At 43.9% G+C, this 25,791-nt stretch overlaps 1 protein-coding gene across 6 annotated transcripts in view; it reads right to left on the reverse strand.

Moving 5' to 3' along the window:
• The window catches only part of DNAJC6 (DnaJ heat shock protein family (Hsp40) member C6), a 417,360-nt gene that overhangs the window by 151,890 nt on the left and 239,679 nt on the right, over positions 1-25,791 (reverse strand). For all 6 annotated transcript variants that reach the window (XM_078669025.1, XM_078669033.1, XM_078669042.1 and 3 more), the window contains 3 exons: positions 12,033-12,155; positions 4,996-5,129; positions 3,068-3,262 (listed from right to left, as the gene is read on the reverse strand). In XM_078669025.1, the coding sequence (XP_078525151.1) occupies positions 3,068-3,262; positions 4,996-5,129; positions 12,033-12,155 (452 nt within the window). The remainder of the gene's footprint in view (positions 1-3,067; positions 3,263-4,995; positions 5,130-12,032; positions 12,156-25,791) is intronic.

Consider the following 25,791-nt stretch of genomic DNA (forward strand, 5'->3'; position numbering starts at 1 on the left):
CACCAGATTGGGCCCCTGGGGAGGAGGTCCCTAGGGCCAAAATCGACCTGGGGAGGGAGGCCACACATGCTCATCTCCCCATTATTTAAAAAAGTGGCTCAGGGATGAGGGTCCACAGGGCCTAATAAAGATAGGAGAGGGGGGGTCAATACGAACTCTGGGGAGGGGGGTCACGTGGCCACCTACCCTTTTTTAAATACATGTACGGCCCTGAGGACGGGGTCGCCAGGATCTGAAGATGCTCGTGGAGATAGACCGCATTGTTCCCTCCCCTTTATTCAAATAATTGTCCCTAGAGGACAGGGTACACTGAGCCTAATAAGGCTTGGGGAGGGGGGCCATGCAGTCCCACTCACCCTTAATAAACTTCTGTGTTTAATAAATGTGTTTTATTTTAGTTCAAATCTTTAATGTTGTCACTGACAAATTCACTTAACTATAACTTTACTTTAACCTTTGGTTTTTTCAGAGAGAGACACAGAAAGACTCTGACCAAATGAGAATAAGACTTCACATAGACAATGAACATTATGACAAAGTGAACCAATGTACAGTATGTAATACAGACTCCTGACTGCCTACACCATGGAAGTCTTTTTTTTGGAGTGGCTGGTAAAGACAAAGTAACACATTAGTATCTTGAGAGAAATAAGTATTTCCCAGTCTGATATCGGGTGGGCAATATTTTTATTTTGAGACTTGAAAGCCATTCACACAACTCACATTTTTAGCTGATGAGTGCTTTCATAAATATTTTTCCACAATTTGCCCTCATAGAAAGTCTGTATCCAAAATTTTGGAGTACACACAACATTTTCTACAGAAGGACATGCCTCATTCTCATTTGCCATTTTCAGTACAGAACATTACATGGTCACAGAGAATCTGAGGCACGCCTGTGGGTGCAAATACTCTACAATTACTAGGACTACTTTATTATTCTTACTACCTGCACACTAGGTGACATTACCATAAGTTAGTTTACTTTTGGATATTTTCACGAGCTCTTCAGTCTCATAATACACTACATGTTTAGCCTCATCTTGTTTGCACTAATTCTCTAAACATCTTTACCAGGAATAAGGACGCTGGTAACTCTTTGTCTCATATCATATGGGACTATCATCTTACAAAAATCATTTATAATCACCTGTGTGGCAACAAGAGAAAACACAAAACAATTACAGACAGGAAGTATTCAGAATGATTATAAGATAAAATAATAAGACCCATTTGCCCATTTTTATAAGCATTTGCTGAAGATCTGCAAGGCAGGAGTTCTTCAGATAAACTGTACGAAAGAAACTGGGTAGAAACTGACTAACCATGTTAGCTCACTCATACTGACCATTAGTAATACCAGCTAACCCTATGGGCTCACTCATTCACTGAGAAGGTATGGTTTTGAAATAAAACCTACCATGTGATCTTTTAATGTCTCTACATCCGAAGAACCCCTTGCAACACTGAAAATCCTAGTGTGTCCCGTTTATCTGAGTCTCCCTTAACATCTGATCTCAGTCACAAATGGCCAGTCTCGCTCAACATTCCAAACTGACACCACAAGCAACTGCAAGACTGAGTGATGCCACCTACTTAACCACCACCCCCTCTACATACAGATACACTAAAACCCAAAACACTCCTAAAGAAAATGGAGCCCCTTGAATAAGACAACAGGAACCTACATTAAAAGTCAAACCGAGACAACTCCAAAATCTGGTCCAATGTGTTGCACTCATGTTTTTGGAGAAGCTTTCAAGAAAGAAAATATACATGGAGCAAGATTGACATTCATCTCTTATGTGATCCTTAAGACAACTGAACAATTACTTTGGTACTCTGAGAGGCTCTTCCTCCAGAGAAGTCTATATACATTTTCATGGTTACAGCAAACATTGTATTGTCGCTGCACTGCTTAACCTATCCTGGAGCTTCATGGACGGCACCTATTTCCAATGCGCTCAGGTTTTACAAGTTCAGACTCACAATAGATTACAAGGAGACCATTTTATGTTGAGCAGGATTTACAATACACAATGAACACACCCCTCCACTGTTGGGTATGCATTTGTAATATTTGTACTTCACAAATTATATCTCTGGGTGTGGTTTGACCACAAACTGGAGTTCAAGGAGCAAGTGCTTAGAGTGGCAGCCACTTGCTTTGGAATCCTAAAAATGATTAGGAAAATCCTTCCCTTGTTACCTTTCAATGCAGGGAAACTGTTGGTGCAGGCCCCGATCTTGGCACGGCTTGATTATGCCAATGTGCTTTATCTAGGATCCTCGTGTTCTACCATTGAAAAGTTGCAAATAGTGCAAAACTGCGCTGCACGCTTTCTTATGCAGGTTCCTTATCGGGCATCTGCCAAGCCCTTCATCGTTTCTTTGCACTGGCTGCCAGTGGCCAAAGAGAATCCAGTTTAAGGCCCTTTGCATTGCCCATAAGGTGCTGTCTTCAAGGGCACCTCCGATTTTAAGATCCATCATCACTCCTTCCTTCCCAAAAAGAGCACTACACTCTGAAAAGAAACGTCTCGTAGTCGTCCCTAGAGTAAATCGAGTGCGGATTGGCGGACGGCTGTTCGCCGAGATGACGGAGAAGTGTTGGAATCAACTTCCAGATCATATTCGGCTTGAGACCAATCACCTCTCTTTTCTTAATTTTCTGAAGACCCTGCTGTTCCCCTGATACCCTTAATATCGGTAATGGTTCTGTCTCTAGCACTGGGAGGCCTTTGGTAGCCATGCGCTTTACAAGTACATATTCATTCACAAATGATATCACGGTCTTGTGACTGATTTATTAAAATAAAGCATTTATTGAGGCCTAACAAAAATGCAAACTTCACAGTGAAAACTGACATTTACATTATGATATCAAAAACTTGTGATCGTTTTGAGCATGATATGAATATGAGCCTAGTTTTGCTTCTAGGGGGCGTGCCTTGTTGGTTTAATGTATGTACTACTAGAACATCTTCACACACAAAAATAATTATCCTAAAATAACATGAAACAGAGTGGGTCAGACTTGTAGCCCAGGATCAATTAATTCACTTGCCTCATTCTTTCATAGTCTTGTGCTGTTGAAAAGATCTTGGTTTCTCCAATAAGAATATCACAGAAGGGTCGACATCCATTTCTCTGCTTATTGAAAAAGGGTACAGGACTAATGGTGACTGATTTAATGTTAACAGGCTTACAGTGAGGTTGGACGGGCTTGTCAGCAACGAGGTCACAAATATAACCAATATATCTGCAATACAAAAAGTTCACTTTTAGCTTTCACATTACACTGTTAAAAGAGGATCTACATTAAATTTCATAAACTTCAATCTTACAACAGAGTGCCCATGTCAACGAACTACCTGTGAGTAGCAGAAGGTGAACGCTTTCTATACATTCTACAATTACATGTTATATATTCTGATAAAAATAAATCCTATCCAAGATCACTTGCAATTCAGAAATTTTAGAACAGAAGGGATATTTGTCTCTTCATAACAGATGATACAGTATCACACCAACGAGTAAGCAGATTCCATCACTCATAATAGCAACGCATGGATATTAAAGAACTTAGGAACATAACCTGAGTAAACACATATTTTCCTCAAGGGTGGATGGCATGATCACAAGTACAATTATCTGTCTCTTTATTTCAATCCAATTCAGGATTGAACAAACCCCAGCAATGCCAGAAGTACTTTCCACTCCTCATCATTCACAACACCAAAACACTTGTCACAGAGACTCTATTCCTACACTATACAATTCAAAGTAGACACAAAAATAAATTATTATAAAGCTAATGAGTTCTACCTCTCACTCTTCTTTGCTCTGCTACAAGCTCAAGCGCAGCAATCAATGTCGGAAAACCGCACCACTCTGGTCATCAGGCATTACACTAAACACTTCCCACAAAGGTCTGTCCAGTACTGGATGCTGAAAAGGTCTGTTGAGTTTCCTATTTAATTCCATTACCAAAGGGTGGCTCCTCACAGTAAAAATGGTGCCAACATGTTCCTAATAGTACAAGGGAAACCCTTCTAGTTTCTCATTAATAAGATCCCAGCTTAGAAAGAGTAATTTATCAGCTTTGTTCACAAACATTTCCCGAAACTCATGACTTGAATATGACACACAAAGAAGGCAAAGTTTGACACCATTTGCCCAGAGCTGAACTCCACCACCCTTAGTACTCAGTGCTCCACACTGCTCATGGAACATCCTTCTGGGTGACCATGAGTGCGGAAATATCTAGGCTTAAGGATTTTTAACCACTCTCTGAGTGGGGCATCCAGCAACATGCTGCAAAGGTTCTTCAAAACTGCACTATCTTCTTCTGAGTGAATTAAGTCACTGGTAAGCTCTCAGCACTGATGTAACAAGGCACAAATATTTCAACATTCTTAAAAATCAAACACAACTTATAGTATAGAATATTACTGGTCCACTAATGTGTTTCTGACCCATATCAGGCATATGAAATGTTATATGAATGCAACTACAATACAATATATTTAAAGCGATGACAAATGGAAACCCATCATTAACTTAGAACCACACCTAATGTATTACCAACTAATGGAACTGCATATAGCTAACTATACATTGAGCATTCACCAGATAGTTTAAAAGTATATGCTGCCCAAGGGCTGTGTTAGGAACCAAATGCAAACACAATATTATACATAAGTACACAGGTGGTAAATCATGATCTTTGGGTGACATGTTTCCTTACCCAGCAAGGAGATCAACTGAGTTATGTTTAATAATGACACTTCTAATTACATTGAAACAGGCAATTCACACTTTCCAAACTGCAACAGTATACAGATATACACATACTTGTAGGACAAATTAAATTGCTGATTCTACACAAATACATTAATAGCTTAATATTAATTAAAATATGAAGTATTACACTATAAGGACGTTGATTGCAACATCTGCAATTAAAACAGATATTCAAGCCACATTTAGTACCTTCTGTGGGATGGCCAAAGTCCGATTCCTGGTCGTTTTGAGTTGAGCAACTGTATAGCAGGAACTGGATTAGAGAAGAGATGACAGAAACAAAACATGGCGCTGACCAAAACTGCTGAGGCTGTACGCCCATCCTGTTAAGTAAAATTTTAATATACATCTTCAGGACAATTATCATTTTTAAGAAACTTTATACATTTTGGCAATAGTCCTGCCTCACAAAGGTTAACAATGTTCTCAGGTTTCATAAACCTTTCTTTTCAACCAGAACTGGTGAAATCTAGCATATTACTTTTGTTATGTTAAAACTAGTTTGCAAATACTACACTTAACGACAAAGCAAAGGCATTGCTCCAAGATCAGCCAAATGAGGAAAGAACAAAGAAGAAACTCCATACCATGAGCACGCTGAAACTATAATAGACAGTTGAATAGCTCTTTAAATCTATATGCAAACTCTACAGAATAAATACCTTCTACATCTTTTAAAATTGCAGTTCTAGAAAAGATAGGTGAAAATGACCAGTTGCTTATTTGTAAACTATGTTCGCTAATCAATTTTATGGTAAGACACTCCTATTATGCTTCTAATACTATTGTTGGTTTACTGGCAGACCATTTAAATACCAGGCAGCTACCTTACAGAGAATTTGAAGGAAAAGAGAACAATCAGTGCAATAATTGATTTAACCACCGATCATTTTACATGTTTTAGATAAATCTAGCTTGAGTATTTTCTTCCTCTTTTCTTACAGCCGTTTACTCTATTACACTCTTCACATATCTTTCTCACACTTTCAAGTTTGTTTATTTTTATAAATGCATGGTTATTAAAATAATGTTATTCCCAAGATGTTGTTAGCACTGAGATGCTCTGCTTTTCTGCCTTCCACTTCAACTTGAATCTCACATCAAGGAAAGAAGGGTTTTATTGAAAATATTTAATACAGAATCTCAGTTAACATAGCTTTCTGTTATTTTATGTGACTTCTAGATAAGAAAACATAACATAAGGACATAACAATAATTCATCTTTATCTAAAAAACAGGAATTTCCTTTTTTAACTAGTCGAGAAATTTGCAGGACTTGAAAACACCAAGTAAATGGGAGTTAAGAGTGGGACAAAATTATTCAATTGCTTATTACTCCAGCAATTGAAGACTGTGTAAATGTTACCTATAATTGTCCCATATCAACTTAACATAGCTGTCCAATAAGTTGTAGATGGTAGTGGTTGGTGGATTCGGAACTTTTGTTGAATAATTTGTTCTACTGGATCACTATAAATCAGGTTTTCATTCTGTGCATAAATGTGGATTCATAGCTGTATTTTATGCAATTTGAGTGTGTTAACGAGGGAGCTATATAAATACTTCACTTGCTTGATGTGTCTTGTATTCTTTAATACCATGGACTTTTCACTACTAATATATGGTGTAGAGGCAGTTGCTCACTTGTCATATCGGATCCATGCATTCACCTTTCATGTACATTTATAATGCTGCTCAGATCATAAGGACTACAGAGCCAGTCTTACACTAATGGCAAACAAATGCATCTGTATGTCAGAAGACCACAGTAGGGATTAACTGCAGCGTAGAGCCTAGAAGGTTAGTCCCAATACATACGTTACGACAGTTCTATTGTCTCTGTCATGATTATAAACCATGCTGTCCTATGGGATGGAGAAATATGTATGAATGAACACACCTGAGCTGTCACACAGTCATCCTTTTTGACATACGCTAAATGAGACAAATCATCCTATACATTGCTACCAAAGTGTACATGCCTCAATTATGAAAATACCTTTTATTAGGTACTCCTGAACTAGGTAGTGGTAAGATTGCAGGCTGTCAACCATGACGCTACACCTCTGGTACTTTTCGAACATGGCTAATTCTGTTTCACTATCCTTGTATGATATTCATTGATTCACAAGCAAATGAAAACCTCCGGGTGACATTCAAGTGGCTAAGGGCCAGATGTGTCTTTGGGAAAATGTGTTCATACATACGGCCCTAAATGCTTTGAAGAATGTAAGCAATAAAATCTGTCAATATTCTCTGAGTCATTCTCTATGTTCTACCAATCAAAGACTGCTAGCTATAATCAAATTAAAATACAAGTGGAGAGGTGACTTTCATCTATAACCTTCCCTTCAGAATATATTCAAACCCTTCTTATGCAAACATTAAATGAGATGTCAGTGTCCTTCTATTTAAATGTACCCCAAACCTAAACTTATCAAACGTGCTTCCTGCACTACTCATTTACTCTACAGGCCTCAATCGAAGTTTAGACCAAAATTAACTTTTAGCTCAGGAGCTTCAAAATGTACCTTAGATGTTTCTCAAAGACATGGAAATTAGAGGGTATAGAAGTAGGCACACGTGGAATGAGCATACAAATGCCACTTTACCAGTACAGAAACAGTTAATTACTGAAATACAGATAAAATGTACTATTTGCAAGAAGAAATGAAAAACTTAATCGGAGATTAAGAAATTCAAAGACTTTTAAATAACGTATATGTAGTCAAAAGTGATGGCTAACTTAGGACTGAGTGAATGTGCAGGAGTGTTTTATTTTTTTGTTTTATTTTGTTTGTCATTTGGGGACTTTCCATATGTATGCTTAACAGTGAAGCATCTCTTACCTTATGTGTACCAACATACCATAGAATGAAATACCAACTAAACCTTGAGCTGCCAGATGTGCACATGTAAACATAGATGTCCAAAATAACTTGTGAAATGCCCAGGGTACTTCAGACTTCACTAATCTTCAGGAATGGGCCCATAAAATCTTATGTCCTTGTCACGGATTCATGGATTGTCCAATCTCAGCAGTCTTGTCTTCTTATTTTCACCACTTTTGGACAACTAAAATTAGTGGCTGTCCTTTAAATGCATGGTAACAACCAATCACTGCAAAAGAACATCCCAAGCTGCTCACCGGCTCGGTGAAGATGTTGGGATTCAAAAGGTGCAGCTCCAGATCAATGAGGCTTTCTGACAATTGGTTAAATATCACAAGAAATCAGTATGTCACTCACAAGGAGCTACGATTGAAGAATGGCAAGACCTCCTAATGGCAGGTATCAGTGAAGAGGATAAACCTGTGCGTACCTCTGCTAAACGTAGTGTCAAAAAGAAATGAGAAAGGGAAGGTTCAACTGTAAAGGGACATGAGGCAGGAAGACATTCAGTGAGAAGAACACTGTCTGCCTCACATCAATAACATAATGGCAGTTATTATTAGTCTAATAATGTTTTCAAAGTGGAATCTGAACATATGGTTTAATCTGTTTGAACTACGCAATTCCCTTTATAGGGCCATGTTAACAACTCATATGTGAAGGTACTGATATAAACGAATGAGCTTTGGAATCATGTTAGGTGGTAAAATATTCCAGAAGGTCACTTAGACGGTCCCATGTCATAACAATAATTGATCAATAATGCTTTCAAGTACAGCCCTGATATTACATTTAGAATTCGAATTTAAATTAGAAATGTTGCCTAATGCAAATCACTCCTTCCATCCAGAGAAGTTGGTTCTACAAGGCAAATATGACATTTTATAGGCACATTATTTCTGAAAAGGGTACATGTCCATCCTAGTCACGATGGTAGCACTGACCAATGCATCAATACCTAGCTTTGCCAACTGCAATGCTTAATACATTAAGGTCTACGCCAAGTCTATGAACATGAATTTCAAGCAACTGAGCGCAATGTATAATTTGGCACTGGTCAAAGCTCACAGTAGGTGCCAGTCCAGAGTGTTCCATTTGTCTTGATAGGAGTATGTTCGCTCATTGCAAATGAAACTTGGACTACCATAGAAATAATAGATGACTTGCCAACAAGAGGAGGAATACCCGAGTTTTATAATGTAACAAGTGATTCCACCTTTGATGCCCTTGGAATAGCTGAAAATTCATCAAAAGGTAGCATCATCAATAAAGTGAAGCATTCCTTCGGTATGTAGGATATTCAGGTTATTCAACGTGGCACCATCTGATAATGTGGGAATTTGGTGGAACAATAATACTTTTCTTTAGGATTGCTTTTTGTTGGCTGGACTGAATGTGATTTTTGGTCCTCAATGGTTACCAGGATTCTTCATTGTGGTGGCTGTCAAGTTGGGAAGAGTAGTAGATAATGAAGGACGGAAATGAGGTGAAAGCAAAAGACTATTTGACTGTGGGGTGACCAGCAAAAGCTTTTTGTAATGAAATAGTCACTCCGATGGATTCCAAGCAAAGAATTGCCAATTTGTCACAAAGGACACTCAGAGTTTTTGAACACTAGGAGGGGGGATGCGGACTATTTTTGGTAGAACTCAATGGAAACACGTGAACAGAAAGATGTGTGAATGGACTGAGTCTAAGGCGAGTAATAACTCAAGAATACAAAGGGGCCATATCACAAAGGGCCTCCACACTCATGGCGGAGGCTCTGCAGTCATGGCGGGGGGAACCTGCACTAGTGGCAGGGGCAGCGGAGTGGGTAACTGCAGCTACGGAGGTCTAGCCACGACTGCGGGCCTCCACCACAAGTGCAGAGGCCCTGTGGTTGTGGCAGATGTTATCAATTGATAATGTGAGTATATTTACAAAGCGGCCACACGGCTGTACATTTGTCATGGGTTTAGTAGATTCTTTTGCGAAAAGGTCAAAGTACATCTGACGTAGTGTAAGAACATCCAGCATGGTTGCTGGAGAAAAGACAGAATACTGATGATACAATTTTGAGAGAAATGTGGAGGAAGATGAGGTGTACCAAATAAATCAGGGATATGTAGATAATAAGGGAGTATTTGTAGAAAGAGGAACTTAAGATGGGTGTGTAATTATGGTTGGTGATTTGGTATGGATGAAACAGTCTTTGGTGGATGATAGCTTTCTCAATGCTATGCTCTGTATTTGGTTATGTTTGAAGTTTATTGATGGTGACCCGAATGGATGGGTCAGAGCTCTCAGAGCTATTGCATGGACAAACGAGCTGAATCTCATTTCTGACCCCATCTCTATGTGTATCTAGTCTACGTCTTTCATCAATATTTCAGTGCATCACAAACTTAACGGTGTTCTTTTTATCCACAGCACTCTTTTAAATCAACACATGAAATCTGTTGATTCTCATAGAAATGTGATTGTTTACCAAAGTACACAAAGATTACTAGGTGATTGGGTATGGACATAATATACTAATTTTTACATGAACACGAGTTAGGGAGACCTCTTCCTAAAATGTCTTCTAAATTAGTAAGGATACATGTCAGGATTGAGTTGGGAAGGGGGTCACAGAGTTAGGTGAGCAATATAAGGTTTGCTCTTACCTGTGGTAAATAATCACAATAGTGCCAGATCACTGCTCTCTTAGTTCACAGAATAACAAGATTCAGACAGAGAAGAGACTTGTGACTGGGAAGACTGCAATAGCTAGTAAGGGAAAATAGATCGCTAACAACCATTGGGTGGGGACTTCAGAGGCAGAGGTTCACATCTGTCACTAGCAGTAAAATCATTACTTAACCACACCGCAGTCATGGTCTCTTGCTTGCCAAGATTTCATAGATTTATTGGCTTTCTGCTTTCATTCTGTTCATACACTCAGCCTTGCATTCAATCACCTTTGATGTTTTCCTCCCTCTTTGCATTCCTTGGTTGTCCTCATCCATTATTTTCATAGTTCCTGTCTTGTGTTCTATACAATGCTCATCCTGCTGCTGTTCTGGAGTTGTCTGCTCCTTGGCGTATAAAGGAAGAGCGCCTGTATACTAATCAACATTTGGTCTCATTATTGCCTATTTGATCCTGGATCTGAGGTTGGTGCAAACTTGCAGGCCGGATCCTCACTCTCCTTATCCACAATGTTTAGGGGTTGGGCCAACTCCTTCTCATAGCTAAATTGATATTATGTAGAGTGTATTGTTTTCCTGTTGGTTGTTTTTAAGACTCAAAGTTATAGTTTCAAGAGTCCAAGTAGAAAGAAAAACACTTCTGCACAGTTGTTTGTGTTTTTTGTTTATTTGTACATAGTATTTGCAGACTGTCCTGCATTTTTTTCATACTAAGTTTGTTGCATACACTCCTGTTTTACAGCCAACACGTGTTTCACCCCTTACAGTGACTAAATGGCGGGGGCTTTCTCAAGGCTTCGTAGATAGAATCCACAAATTGTGGTCCTGAATGTCTCCTGGTTTGGGTCAGGTCTATGTCCTGGGTAAGTACTGGTTGGACCACGACGCCGGAGACAAAAACCATGTGTTTTTCTTGTGGGTCCACAGAGACTCTTACTTTGATTCCTGACAAGGAAGAAAAATTGAATATTCCAGCCAGGACGTACCCAGGACATTGACTCAAGATGGTATGCAACAAACTTAGAATGAAAAAAAATTTAAGACAGTCTGCAAATACTATGTATAAAATAACAATAAAATGAAACACAAGCAACTGTGTGTAAGTGATTTCTTTCTACTTGGATGCTCGAAACTATCACTTTGAGACCTAGAATACAACCAACAGGAAAACAGCACACTTAACATAATATCATGATCCTGGATCTGACTTTGACTGTGGGACCCTTCTTTCTGCACCAATCTGTTGACTTATACCTTACTTATTCAAAACTCTTATTATCTGCCACATGAGATACATCAGACGGCAACAAGACACCTGTCCATCCTATGGCATTCTGACATCAGAGCACCCCAGCAAGCACCCCTGTGCTTTCTCTCACACCTCCCCGTTTCCCCTTGTTTCTCTGATGAGGTATTCATGCTCTTGATGTCTTTAGAGACACTTGAGGAAGGCAAGACTTCTCAGTAGATCTCCATTCTTAGCTCTGAGGAGGACAACATTCTGAACTCGTTTAAACAAGTGTGAAGACCAAAGCCATTACGTTTCCTCCTTAAAAAATATACATAGGTGTAACACATTAGAAGATGGGATGTTTCGTTTTCAGTGTAAGAGTTCTGAAAAAGTGCACTGTGCAAATCCTACAATTCTTTGCTTTGTACTTACCATGCAGTGGATGACACAGACATTTTTGGGGTTCTGTTGTAACCAATTATGCATGTTCTTACAAACAGCGTAGAGGTTGTGCAAACTAGGGGCTTGTCTCATTGGCCAACTGCATTCCGAGACCTTAGAAATTGAAAAATAAAACACATAAATGATCGTATTTCTCTAATGCGAAGTCAAAACATGAATCTCGAAAAAAATATGAAAGATATACAGGGCTCAATTCACAAACCTTTATTGCCAGAGAAGATCCGGCTATAATCCAACCAGGCTAAAAACGATCATGGCCCTGTCATTTATACATGTGGTGCAATAACATTTTCAATTCATGTAGGCAATAACTGTGGGCCAGTTTTAGAGTTTGGTGGAGACCTTACAATGTCTCAACAGTGATAGTATGTTGATGGCAGAGACTGCTTTGTCTCCTTCATACACCTATGATGACCGAACAGAGTAATGTCCATTGGAGATTTTGCTATTTCTCAAACCACCCTATTTAAAGTGGGAGGACAAATGGCAAGTTTTCACTGTCCTTCACCAGCAGGCAAAGCTTGTGGTAAGGGCAGTTACAACTGCAAAATGAGCCCCTCACCATGCGTGAAAACTTCCATGGCGAGGGGATAATTGTTTTTTTTTTTTTTCAAAAAACAACTTCTTCTTTGGAATTTTGTGTTTGAAAATCAACATAAAATGTTGAAAGTTTGCTCCCTCACATTGGCAAAGCCACTAGTCAAGCTTTCAATGCATTTATAGGAACCACTGTGACACAGTTCATAGACATGCAAAAGATGTCCGTTGTTTAGGGGATATCTCTAAATTAGGCAGGCGGAGTACCCTCACCTTGGCGGGAGTCAACTACTCCACCATGGAAAGGATACATAATGTGTCCATCATATTCTAATTTAGGCTCTATAGGCCATATGTAGGTAGCCAAATTGCGATTGCAAATGCAGAAATTCGCAGAATTTCAGCTTTTGCGATCGCAATTTGGGCAGTATGCTATGTAGCAAACAAAAACCTACATGCAAAATAAGGAATCGCAAAATTTGCGGTTCCTTATTTTGCGAATGCATTTAAGGAATCCCAAATTGCGATTCCTTAAATGCAATGTAGGAAGCACCCAAATTGTGTGATTTTAGCTTAAGGAATCGCAAATTACCACCAACTTCAGGTTGGTGGTAATTTGTTATTTCTTTGAAAAATGCACTGTTTTGCATTTTTCAAAGTGCCATGTGGTAACATACATGCCCTTAGCGCATGTAGGTTTGCCACATGTGCACACATGTTTATTTCAGGGGTGCAAAAGGGTGTCCTATTGACACCCTTGCAACCCTGAAATTGCATTCTCAATTTGCGATTATCTAATTGAGAATCGCAAATTGAGAATGTCTTCCCATTCATTCCTATGGGCCTTCTAGCCCATAGGAATGAATGGGAAGATATTCCTTATTTACGAATCTCAATTTGCGATTCACAAATAAGGAATATGAGGGATTCGCAAAATATTTTGCTAATCCTACCTACATTGGGTTTTGCAATTCTCTAATTGTGATTCCCTAAAAATCGCAATTTGAGAATTGCAAAACATGTTTTACCAACATATGGCCCTATATCTATATGACCCCAGAGCTAGCATTCTATGCTCACAGATTTGTGTTGATAAAAACTGTATAAGAATTTCCTTATGGTGTGCAATAAATGATGTTGTGGGAATATTGATCACGTGCAATTTTACACAATATATCTGAAAAATACCAACCCGTTAACTATCACAGCCTTATCACACCATTTTAAGAAGGCTAAATGCTTTTTTTTTTTATTCGGAATGGCATGAATAATTGTCAGTTTTAATATTTTTGTCTCCTCTTGCGAATAACAAGAAAACGAACATTAACGTTTAAATTATTGGTAAGTTGCAGAGGCCTATATTAGCAATTTATTATTTGTGTAAAAGATTTAGTTCAGCATACCTTGGTCAGGGTGGTCACTGTGTTCTGTGCAATACAGGGAAGTACACAGTTGCATTGAAAATACAATGAACTACAAAATATGCAACCACAAATAACATGGAGACATCTTCATAATGAGTTAAACAGCATTACAATAAGGCATTTAACACAACCAAACCATAAAAATCTGTTTGAACATTTCTAAAATATTTGCAAAAGAAATATAAAGTGAAAGAACAACCCAAGCTTTCAGAGTGGGTTCAGGACAGTCCATAAAAGAGAATTTGGAGCAACAAAATCTGAGAACATTGAGATATGATTCTAGAGACTGAGATTCATCTCATATGCTGGGGCTTTGAAAGGGAAGAATCTATCCAAATAAGCTGCCATCAACCCTCCAAAATGAAGAAAAAGCACTCCAGGACTAAGCCATCCATAACCAGGTGAGTGGAAAGAATGTTAACAAGTGGCTCATGTTAAAAGTGTATCAAATGCCACTAAAAGATCTAGTAAGGCAAAGAAAAAAGCATTTGTAATGCAATAGGTCTCGCATTTACGAGTGTTTGAGCTATTGGCATTGTAAATGACTAGGCCTTTTATTTATGTGTTGTTTTTAAAACAGATAAATAAAAGGCACAGTCATTTACAATGCCAATAGCTTAAACTCTCACAAATGCGAGACCTGTTACATTGGAAATGCGTTTGGCACCCATGCAATAAAAAAAAGCATTAGGAGAGAGTCTGTCCTGCCTGCAACAGCAAGCAGGACAAAGCTATTTGAGAAAATAGTGTTTGGGGGCTGTAATTAAAGCATACTGAGTAACAACACATGTAACAGGGGTTGTTGCCATGGCAGGTTACAAAACGAGACATGGCGGTACTAAGGAGGAACTACTAAGCATATTGACCAATGAACAGGCACAATTTACAGTGGACAATTAAAAATATGGGCCGAGAGTAGGCGGAGTTTCAAGTCCCTACTGAATACAGCATGCCTTGCAGAGCAGCACAAGAGCTGCACCCATCCAGCATGCACATGCCATCATCAACCACCTACAAGGATGGAGAATTCATGCTACAACAATGACACACAACAGACTGATGAGCATGGTGAGATTTCTTTGCTTTGTATATTTTTGAAGGGCATGCCAATCCAACCAGATCCATAACTAACTCGGCAGAATCTTCTTTACTAAAGTTACGTATCTGACCACTCTTTAAAGGGACTATGCAGCTCAGATGGATGGGTGGCCTCTGGAATATATCCCACTAACAAGCAAAGCATCAGTTTAAGATCTTATGTTCAACTATATGACAAAAGTGATTTTTGGACACAGAGAAAGTTGTTCCATGCAGAAGCAATTCCGCGCATGCAGAATAGTATAGAAATCGGGAACTTTGAATGGCTTCACTGCAGAGGAACTTAAGATTTACATTGACAGGATTGGTCAGCCCAGGTTTTGGTAAAGGATTGAAACAAAACAAAACAGCATGAAAAGGGTACCAAGACTTGTTTTAAGCAGCTGAAATGGGACACTTCACGAAAGCTCTGAATGCCACAATGGTATATTTTTGTAGCGTTGGCAGGGTCACCACTCTGGTAGCTCCATTGAAGCCACTGACATTTTGCAGAGTGGGTGCCATGTTTAATGGACCCACTCCGCAAAGTCTTTTGTTTTCTGAAAACAAACGTAGGCGTTCCTTTCAGAAAACATAAAAATGGTCTGATAAGCATGGAATTCTCACCCTTGCAAATGAGGTCCTTTATTCAATTCCTCCACCCAGGGTCATAATGCTTCACATGAAGGTGTTGGGTCCGGAAAACGAGAGACGGTCACCAACATGCACTATACCCACATGGACTTTTGGTGAAATGGGCTGCCAGGTTAAACAGTTCTGTCAGTGAAGCCAGCATGGGCTCTACCATTGAAAACTCAGTGCTTCCCCCAGCTTAAAACATAAATGTAGCTGAGTGCGAGTAATGCAGCTTTGCAGTGGTGCTCCTTCTCGGCCAAACTCTAAATGAGGCCCTTAGTCTGTGAAACATATTGCCAAGAAGCTTATGCCTACTACTTTAAACAAGCATTTACAATGCAATAGGTTTCGCAATTTCATTGTTTTGAGCTATTGGCATTGAAAGTGTTATTGGTTTCCCCTTTGTGAAGCATTAATCAAGTATTGGCATTGTAAATGACAATATCTTTTACCCCCCTATTGACCCCCGCAAAGCTCATCAGCATGTGACCGTCATCGCTGAGAAGTGTGAGGAACCCACCAGGGAGGTAATGCAAGAAGGACACACTGGTGGGCACTGAGAGACTTGGCCCTGATGGGCACAGTGATAGCATGCGTGAGAATCAATTGGCTAGCAGTAGTGGCACCATAAGAAGCTAATACACCTAGCAGATTTAGAAGCTGCCTCCGGGTACTGTGAGAAGCTGGCACTTGGTCCAAAGGGGCCTCACGTGAAGCTGGAACAAGGGGTCAGGATAAAATGGTGGATTCTGTGGGCAGCGTGAAGAGTCTTTCGAGGGTATTTGAGAGAATGGAATTGGGGAGGCGGCTGTGGAGGGGAGCTCCCTCTTCATAGGACATTATAAGGAGATGGAACTTGTATGCAGTGAGGAGGGCAGGCCTCTTGTGGTAAATGCAGTGTATGTGTCGAGTGGAGATAGTACGCTAGGGCTTCCGAGTGTACGGGAAGGGGGGGGGGGTTCTAGGGTGTGAAAATGGCTCTGGTAGGATAGTCTCCATATGATGTAATAATCAAATGGACTGGATATCATAAGTATGAGGGATGGGGGGAAACATTAAAGGCTGGACATTTGGATTATATGCAAATTACCATGTGATAAGTTGAATACGTGGTTCTACAAAGCTGGGCAACAGAGCTATACATAGCATTGATTCCTAAAGGACACAGGCTTCGGGGTTGGGATAAGGGTGGCATAAATTGTAACAGAGCAACACACAGGTTGGATGCATGCATATTCCATGGCCTGAATCGGACTGTGGCAGAAAATAGGTGCAGGCACCAAAAAAAAAAAAAGAGGCCCCATCTGCGAATCACATATCTAAAACAGAGACCTACGTTTGCAAATTAGAGCGGTTTTGAACTTCTGCAAATACGGTGTAGGTGTTCTGCAAAGTACAGGAGGCTTTGTGCATTTGTGCTTGCTGCGAGCAATGTTGTCTTAATCTCAGGGAAATCAGCACGAAAAACGGCCCACCAAACCATAAAACAGGCCGACAAACAGCCAGAAACCAGTCCATGCACACCAACCTGTCACACCAGCCCTTTGGACACCGCCAGATTGCCCTTTCCATGATTGTACCACTGGGTGGGTTCTGGGTTGTGCATTATGGAGTATTCAGTGGGATGATGTGTGTACTTGTGCAAGAGTGTTCATGTGTGTACTACTGCATGGGTATTCGGGCTCCACAGACTGCTACAGGGACTAGGGCAGTGGGTTCAATAACAGGCCGTAGCACTATGGGGCTGGGGCACTCTTTGTAAGTGTTTTCCTTGCTTCTGGGTCACCTGCCCGCGAACCCACACAGGAGTTCGCTTGAAGGGGAGGGGTAGAGAGAGCTCCTGCAGGTGGGGGGAGGGGGTGGCGGGGTCCCAGAGACAACTCTACGCTGCTGCCACCAGTGTGATCAGCCGAGGAGCAGGGCTGGGAACGGCCCAGGGGGACGAAACCCCCAGCAAGGATGAACAGAGACAGAGGTGGGGTCCCAAAGGAAATATGAGCACCCCAGACAGAGCTGTGAGCAGTGACTAGAGCTGTGGGCACCAAGATCTCGGAGCAGCCAGATTTCCCCATGGACAACCATACACTCCAGGGTTTACTTACTATGGGCAGGCAAGCAGCCTCAGCAGCAGATTAGTAAGCAGCCAGAGCGCCACTTCCAGTTCTATGAGCAGTCAAGGCGCTGGACAGGCGAAACCAGCGAGCAAACAAGTTCCTGCAAAGGAGGAGGGTCTATGAACTCTCAGGACACCTCCACAGGCCTGTGATTAACCAAAAGTGACGCTTCGGATCGGGGAGAAATCAAGAACTGACCCGCAAGAACTCAAGGGAAACCAGACCTCCCCAAGGGAGATCTCGGAGCAGATACAGACTAGAAGTACACAGAGAACTTGAACACTGGCTCCCGAGGGTACCTGTGCGCAGCAGACCACCCCGAGGAGCGCAACGAGAAACCACAGAACATCGGGGTAGATCAGCGAGCAGCCAGCACACTCAAGCAAAATCTGGGGTCACTCGAGGCAATCCAGAGACAGGCACTCCCTAGAGGCCAGGAATAAGAACAGTTGGAAAGATCGACGATTCCTCCACCCTCGAGGGTAGATTAAGGGGCATAGAGACGGCCCAGTACGATTTCTAGTGCACCACCAGTATGGCGGAGTCAAGCAACGCACCCCTCATGGAGAAGCCCTCCAAGGACCTTGCCGGAGACAAGCCACTCTTCTCGTACGTGGCCATGATCGCCATGACCATCGAGGAGAGCCCGAAGCGGCGGCTGCCACTGAGCACCATCTACGCAGAGATTGCGTGGCGCTTTCCCTACTACGCTTGGCGCAGCGCCACTGTTCCCAACAAGCTGCGCGGGTGAGCGCGCGCTCAGTGAAGTCACCCTAAGCGCGCAGGTTGCTGAATTTAGCGCGCACTCCAGCAACACCGTTCGCGCCGCCGCTTTTAAAATGCGAGCGGCGCGAAAAAGTGCCATTTCCTCGTTGCGGGAGATTGGGAAAAAAAAGCAGTCTCAAACACAGCGTGTGCTTTAGCACACGGTGTGTCTGACACTCTGCATTCCTTTTCTTACACCGCACAGCTGCGGGGCTGATTGTGAACCTTTAGTATTCATGTTAATTGTAGCGCCCAGGTGCGCTGCAATTAACACGAATACTAATTCAAAGGACCTACAATCAGCCCCGCAGCTGTGCCCTGTAAGAATCGTCATTGTGCACTACTGAGGGGCTGTTTGTGATCCTTTGTGTTGAGTTGCCTTCCTCCAGCTCTCCTGTCCTGTATGGCAGAGACGAACGATCATCAAGACCATTAGTATAGACATAACACAGACGACTCAGCGAATGTAGCTCACACGGACAGAAAAAATTAACAAGATTTTTCAAAAAGTTATTGCTGGAGAAGCACCTGGGCCTTCAAAAATATTTTTGAAATGGTAAAACGGGCTGACCCACATTGATCCATGTTTTATACTATAGTGTGCGTAATAAAATGCGAATGACAAACATAAGAGGCCATTGTGAAGAGAGCAGGTTGAAAGGCCTTATACAAATAGTATATATATATATATATATATATATATTTAATCACCAAATCGTTCTCAAGGGGTGCACGCTTTGCACGGTAGGTGCTGGACAACAGGGACGAACGTCTCCCTGTATTTAAATTAGTCACCAAGAAAGAACTTAATGTCCGCACACGCTCAATGTATAATTAAAGGGTTTATTAGCGCAGAGACTCCATGTAGCCCCCTACACCTACGCGTTTCGACCACAGGTCTTGATCACAGTGTTGCCACTAGTCCTACATCTCCTTTCAGTTTTTGTACCTTTCCACCCACTAGCAATTAATGATGCATTGTGGGGGAGGTAGTTTCAAATAACATATATCAACAGAATCGTTTATGTCAATTAAAGCTTTGTAACATTATAGGCTTTTCTTAGTCACTCTAGTAAGATTCATATTGGCATTACATAATATGAAGTCTCTGTAATATGGTTAAATGCTCGGAATTTTCGTGTCGCCCATGTAGGGCATTAACCAAAATGCAAAAAACATACATTCTATTAAATAAGAGAATTTATGTTATTAGTATTGCAGTATACAGTATGGGCTAAGTGCCATCATGACTTCACCAGAATGATCTGACCAATTTGTTATAAAAGCCTATAATGTTACAAAGCTTTAATTGACATAAACGATTCTGTTGATATATGTTATTTGAAACTACCTCCCCCACAATGCATCATTAATTGCTAGTGGGTGGAAAGGTACAAAAACTGAAAAGAGATGTAGGACTAGTGGCAACACTGTGATCAAGACCTGCGGTCGAAACGCGTAGGTGTAGGGGGCTACATGGAGTCTCTGCGCTAATAAACCCTTTAATTATACATTGAGCGTGTGCGGACATTAAGTTCTTTCTTGGTGACTAATATATATATATATATATATATATATATATATATATATATATATATATATATATAATTTTAGTAAAAATGGAAAGGCCTCGGTTAACAACCGAGCTAAAACCAGGGACAGACACCGTGGAGCAGGGACAGACACCGGGGAGCAGGGACAGACACCAGGGAGGAGGAACAGACACAGTGGAGCAGGGACAGACACAGTGGAGCAGGGACAGACACCAGGGAGCAGGGACAGACACCAGGGAGCAGGGGCAGACACCAGGGACAGACATCAGGGAGCAGGGACAGACACCAGGGAGCAGGGACAGACACCAGGGACAGACATCAGGGAGCAGGAACAGACACCGGGGAGCAGGGACAGACATCAGGAGGCAGGGACAGACACCGTGGAGCAGGGACAGACACTGTGGAGCAGGGACAGACACCGTGGAGCAGGGACAGACACCGGGGAGCAGGGACAGACACCGGGGAGCAGGGACAGACACCGGGGAGCAGGGACAGACACCGGGGAGCAGGGACAGACACCGGGGAGCAGGGACAGACACTGTGGAGCTGGGACAGACACAGTGGAGCAGGGACAGACACCGTGGAGCAGGGACAGACACCAGGGACAGACATCAGGGAGCAGGAACAGACACCGGGGAGCAGGGACAGACACCGGGGAGCAGGGACAGACATCAGGAGGCAGGGACAGACACCGTGGAGCAGGGACAGACACCGTGGAGCAGGGACAGACACCGTGGAGCAGGGACAGACACCGGGGAGCAGGGACAGACACCGGGGAGCAGGGACAGACACCGGGGAGCAGGGACAGACACCGGGGAGAAGGGACAGACACCGTGGAGCAGGGACAGATATCAGGGAGCAGGGACAGACATCTGGGATCAGGGACAGACACCGGGGAGCAGGGACAGACATCGGGAGCAGGGACAGACACCGGGGAGCAGGGACAGACACCGGGGAGCAGGGACAGACACTGGGGAGGAGGAACAGACACCATGGAGCAGGGACTGACACCATGGAGCAGGGACTGACACTGTGGAGCAGGGGCAGACACCGTGGAGCAGGGGCAGACACCGTGGAGCAGGGACAGACATCAGGGAGCAGGGACAGACACTGTGGAGCAGGGGCAGACACCGTGGAGCAGGGACAGACATCAGGGAGCAGGGACAGACACTGTGGAGCAGGGACAGACACCGGGGAGCAGGGACAGACACTGGGGAGGAGGAACAGACACCATGGAGCAGGGACAGACACCGTGGAGCAGGGACAGACACCGTGGAGCAGGGACAGACATCAGGGAGCAGGGACAGACATCAGGGAGCAGGGACAGACACCAGGGAGCAGGGACAGACACCAGGGAGCAGGGACAGACACCAGGGAGCAGGGACAGACACCAGGGAGCAGGGACAGACACCGGGGAGCAGGGACAGACACCGGGGAGCAGGGACAGACACCGGGGAGCAGGGACAGACACCGTGGAGCAGGGACAGACATCAGGGATCAGGAACAGACACCGGGGAGCAGGGACAGACACCGGGGAGCAGGGACAGACACCGGGGAGCAGGGACAGACACCGGGGAGCAGGGACAGACATCAGGGAGCAGGGACAGACACCGGGGAGCAGGGACAGACACCGGGGAGCAGGGACGGACACCGGGGAGCAGGGACGGACACCGTGGAGCAGGGACGGACACCGTGGAGCAGGGACAGACACCATGGAGCAGGGACACACATCAGGGAGCAGGGACAGACACCGTGGAGCAGGGACGGACACCAGGGAGGAGGGACGGACACCAGGGAGGAGGGACGGACACCAGGGAGCAGAAAGGCACCAAAAACGAGTGGGGCAGAGGGCAGAAGGGCACCAAAAATGTTGTTATGCTATTGGTGTTTTTATAGTGCTCTGAACACCTGTGAGGGTATCTAGATGCTCTGTAGCAGGTGTACAAGGGCAGCCCTGGGAGGCTTACTTGGAAAGCCAGGCCTGATGTGGAATACAGCCATCTGGAGTGTGACGTCAGGGTAAATCTTTCGGATGGTCAACTGACCTTTATTAGTCTGTTTTTTTTCTTCTTAAAAAGACTGTCTAGCGATTTTTTTTAATTTTCACTACTAGGGGTGCTTAATTTTTTGACGCATCACTTCACTGGGATGTCTAACTGGAACACAAATTCCTTTTTAATGACGTATGACGTTACTGAACGCCCTGCCCCTTTCTGCGTGAAATGCCTTCATTAACTCATATTTTAAGAAAGGAAGTCGTGTTACCGAGCAGTTAAAGTTTCGGAATTGGACTGTAAGACAACAGGGCAGTACATCTTGAAATAAATTCCGCCATTGAAAGTTTCATAAATCGCAGCCGCCCCCCCCCCCCCCCAACCCCCCTCATTCTGTACTTAGCTTCAGCAATCAGCTCTAGAAAGAATTATCTGTATCGGGGAGGACACGTGATTGTGTAGGTGGGTGAGTGGGTGCACACTGCCAGTTATGTCTAATGGGGTAACATAAAATGATGTCCCCCAGGAGACTGTGGTGAGGACCCCTTGAGTCTCCCAGATCTTACAGATATTCATTGGCACTGGGGTGAATGTGGGGGTGGGGGGGGGTGCTGAAAGGATGAAGGGGACCTGAAGTGTTGCTGCAGGGTCCTGTGTTACGCCCTTGGTTGTGTCCTAACAAAACTCTTCTGAGGTGGCACCTTGGCAGCACAGAGTTGTCAGGAATGAAAGTGCACTTTTACATTTACAGATTACAGTAGCAGCTCCTGCATTTACTATGGCACCGTAGCGCTTGCCTGGATCTGGGAATTGTTTGGTTATATCATTTAAAGAGTCTAGTTTAGTGATCGATTTTATAGCGCGGCACGGCGCCTTAAAGGTACTTCAAAGAGCTGTGCTTGTCTGGGTGGGGTGCAGCACTGGGAAGAGTCTTTAGGTGCAGGGTATGAAGTGCAGTGGGATACAAAGTGTGGCTTACAACCGGCACACCACGCCCACTACTCCCAGCTCCCGGTTTTAATCAGAAGCCGGTCTGTACAAGTGAGGTGACAAGAGTTTCACACGAGGTTGCGTGTATCCAACCCTCCGGACCCCTTCTTTAGGTCTCGCCTAGCGTTGCAGCGCATGCGCTACTCGCTGGTGAGAGATATTGTGAGAGAGGGGTTTCAGAAGAGGGCTTGAAGGCCCGCCCCTCATTTCCATTGGCTGGCATCACCGTCCTAAACGGTGGGCTGCCATTGGAAATGAGCTGTTTGCGTTGCCTCCCTATCGCCTTTAGTCTGGCCCATCCGGACTGGATCACCTACTTCTTGGCTGTCATGAAGCAATTTCCTATCTCAAGGAGGCGTGTTATATAAACAAGCCTTGAGATCCAGTAAGGATGGGCCGTCCCAAAAGGAGACCGGGAGCCGCAATGGCAAGCGCTTGTTTTTACTACGCCCCGAATATGTTTTTTGTGCTTCCAAATTTTTTCTGGAGGCGTGTTGCTTACCTCCTGGGTTAAGCTAAAAAATGAAAGGGGGGGGGGGGAAGCAAGAGAAATGCCTGGAAAAAATAAAAAACAGAAACTGCCAGAAGTTGCTCCGTCATGCAAATATTGAGCCCAGTGAAATGAATGCATCTGTGGCAGGGTACAACCAGAGGGGGGCAGAGCTAAGAGGAGGGACCTTGAGGAGGAGAGGCAGTGTGTAGTCTGGGTTGTTCGGCTGCTTGGACAAGCTGTTCTTTTTCACCCGCAGCCTTTCCTCCATCGAGCATCCTCCCCTCGCTCCCTTTGGAGTCCGCTTCTGAGAGGCCGAGGGTGGGGTGAGAGCCCTGAGCGGGAGCCAAGGCCACCCCACGGTGATGCACCTTCTCAACCAGTGAGCTCCCTGCTCGCTCCTCGGCCCCCGGACAGCACCACGCTCCAGCATGGCTCTCTGGCGACAGGGGGCGCTCTCTCCGCAGCTCCTGCTCGGCAGCTTCCTGCTGCTGCTCTGCGAGGCCACCCCGCACCTGCAGTACCAGCAGCCGGGCCACAAGAACAAGTAAGTGCCCGCAGTGCAGAGATCTGACCTCAAGTCATGCTTTACGTGTAGCAGGGGCGACAGCCCAGCGTAAGACTAATGTGGCAAGAGACATTGGGCTAGAGTGATCCAATTAATACTTGCATCTATGAACAGTGCAGCAGGAGCTGTGGTACAGAAGCCCAAGTGTGAAAGGGGTAACTTCATCTCAGTTAGTGGCTGTGTTTTACTACAAAACCAGGGGGTGGTGGCCAACTCCCTTCCTTGTATTAGTGATCCCTGCACCCTTTGAAGCTACGGGAAGCAGCACACCTGGGGGAGGATATCTGTGTGTATGAGAGCTGGTGTAATGTGTGGTGTAATGTAATTGGTGCTCAAGTAAAGCACTTTAAATAGCTTGGGGTCGAGTTTGCGCTATAATCAAACTGAAAAAAGCGGAAGAGTGTGGAGAAATGAGGATAGGGTGCAGTTTTGAAGGCATATGAACATTGTACAGGTGAAGCATTGAAGCTCGAGGTATGTCTTAAATTGTTAAGTACATGCTTTGGGGAAATAAAATAAAAATTTTGACAGGGCAAAGTAGAAAGACATACTAGAACTGTCGTACTCAACACGCTGCCGTCGCAACCAGGGGCATTTGGAAAGGGAGGGCTGCTCTGCCCCCCGCACGTATGGCGGGGCGCCGGCCTCTACTTCCCCTGCATCCTCGGTGGTGGGGCGTGCCCCCTCGCTGCATCTTGATGACGCGGCGGGCACGCCCCACCACCTATTGGTGCCGGCTCCCGCATTTGACCCGGAAGCAGCCGGATTGCTTCCGGGTCAAAGGGGAAGCCCGGGGTGCGGACCAGTGGGAACTGGGCTGCTCCCATGCCGTGCCAGTAGTTAAAAGGCCGGGAGAGCGCGGGAGGCGCCCTCTTGCCCCCACGCTCTCCAGGCCCGCTCCGTGCCCCTCCAGCAAGGGGCCGAATAATTTTCTTTCTCTTTGTTTTTAACAGGTTCGCCGAGATAATCACCGGTGCATTTGACCTGCCTCGATTTGACTGCGAGGAGGATCAGCGGATGCGGGTTACACAATTTCTTCACGGCGCGCTCCGTGGAGCGTGATTTGAGTAAGGCAAGAGAGCGGGCGGGGTGGGGGTGTAGCGGCACGATATTATGTGCCGTTTTTTGTCGGGAGGAGCCACCGAAATAGCTCACTCTGGAGAACGGTAGATTCTAGAGCTAAAGGTCTCCTGGTCCGTTCATGGGTTTCGGCAGATGCCTTAAACGGATGGGGAGCGATGGGTTCAGGCCAAAGTCGTTTTTTTTTCCTGATAACGAGGTTTGTGCACAGCAGCCAGGACAATATTAGATAAGAGCTTGTCTGTGTATGCGAAGCAGGGTCGGGCCTGGTTAGTATCTGGATGGGAGACCAGATGAGATATTAAGAGCATTGCACAACAACATTTTTGCGGTGGAATGTTTAATAAAACTGGAACATACGCCAGTGAGATTTTAATTTAAGACCAGGGTGTGTTTTTTGGTAATTTGGACACTGCGCTAGGACTGTACCATTGTTGTGAGAGACAAGGGGAATTGTTTCAGTTAATAGGCCCATTTTTATTGCAAAGGAAGCGGTACTGT

Source organism: Lissotriton helveticus, chromosome 1_2 (assembly GCF_964261635.1).
Source record: "Lissotriton helveticus chromosome 1_2, aLisHel1.1, whole genome shotgun sequence".
Lineage (NCBI taxonomy): Eukaryota > Metazoa > Chordata > Amphibia > Caudata > Salamandridae > Lissotriton > Lissotriton helveticus.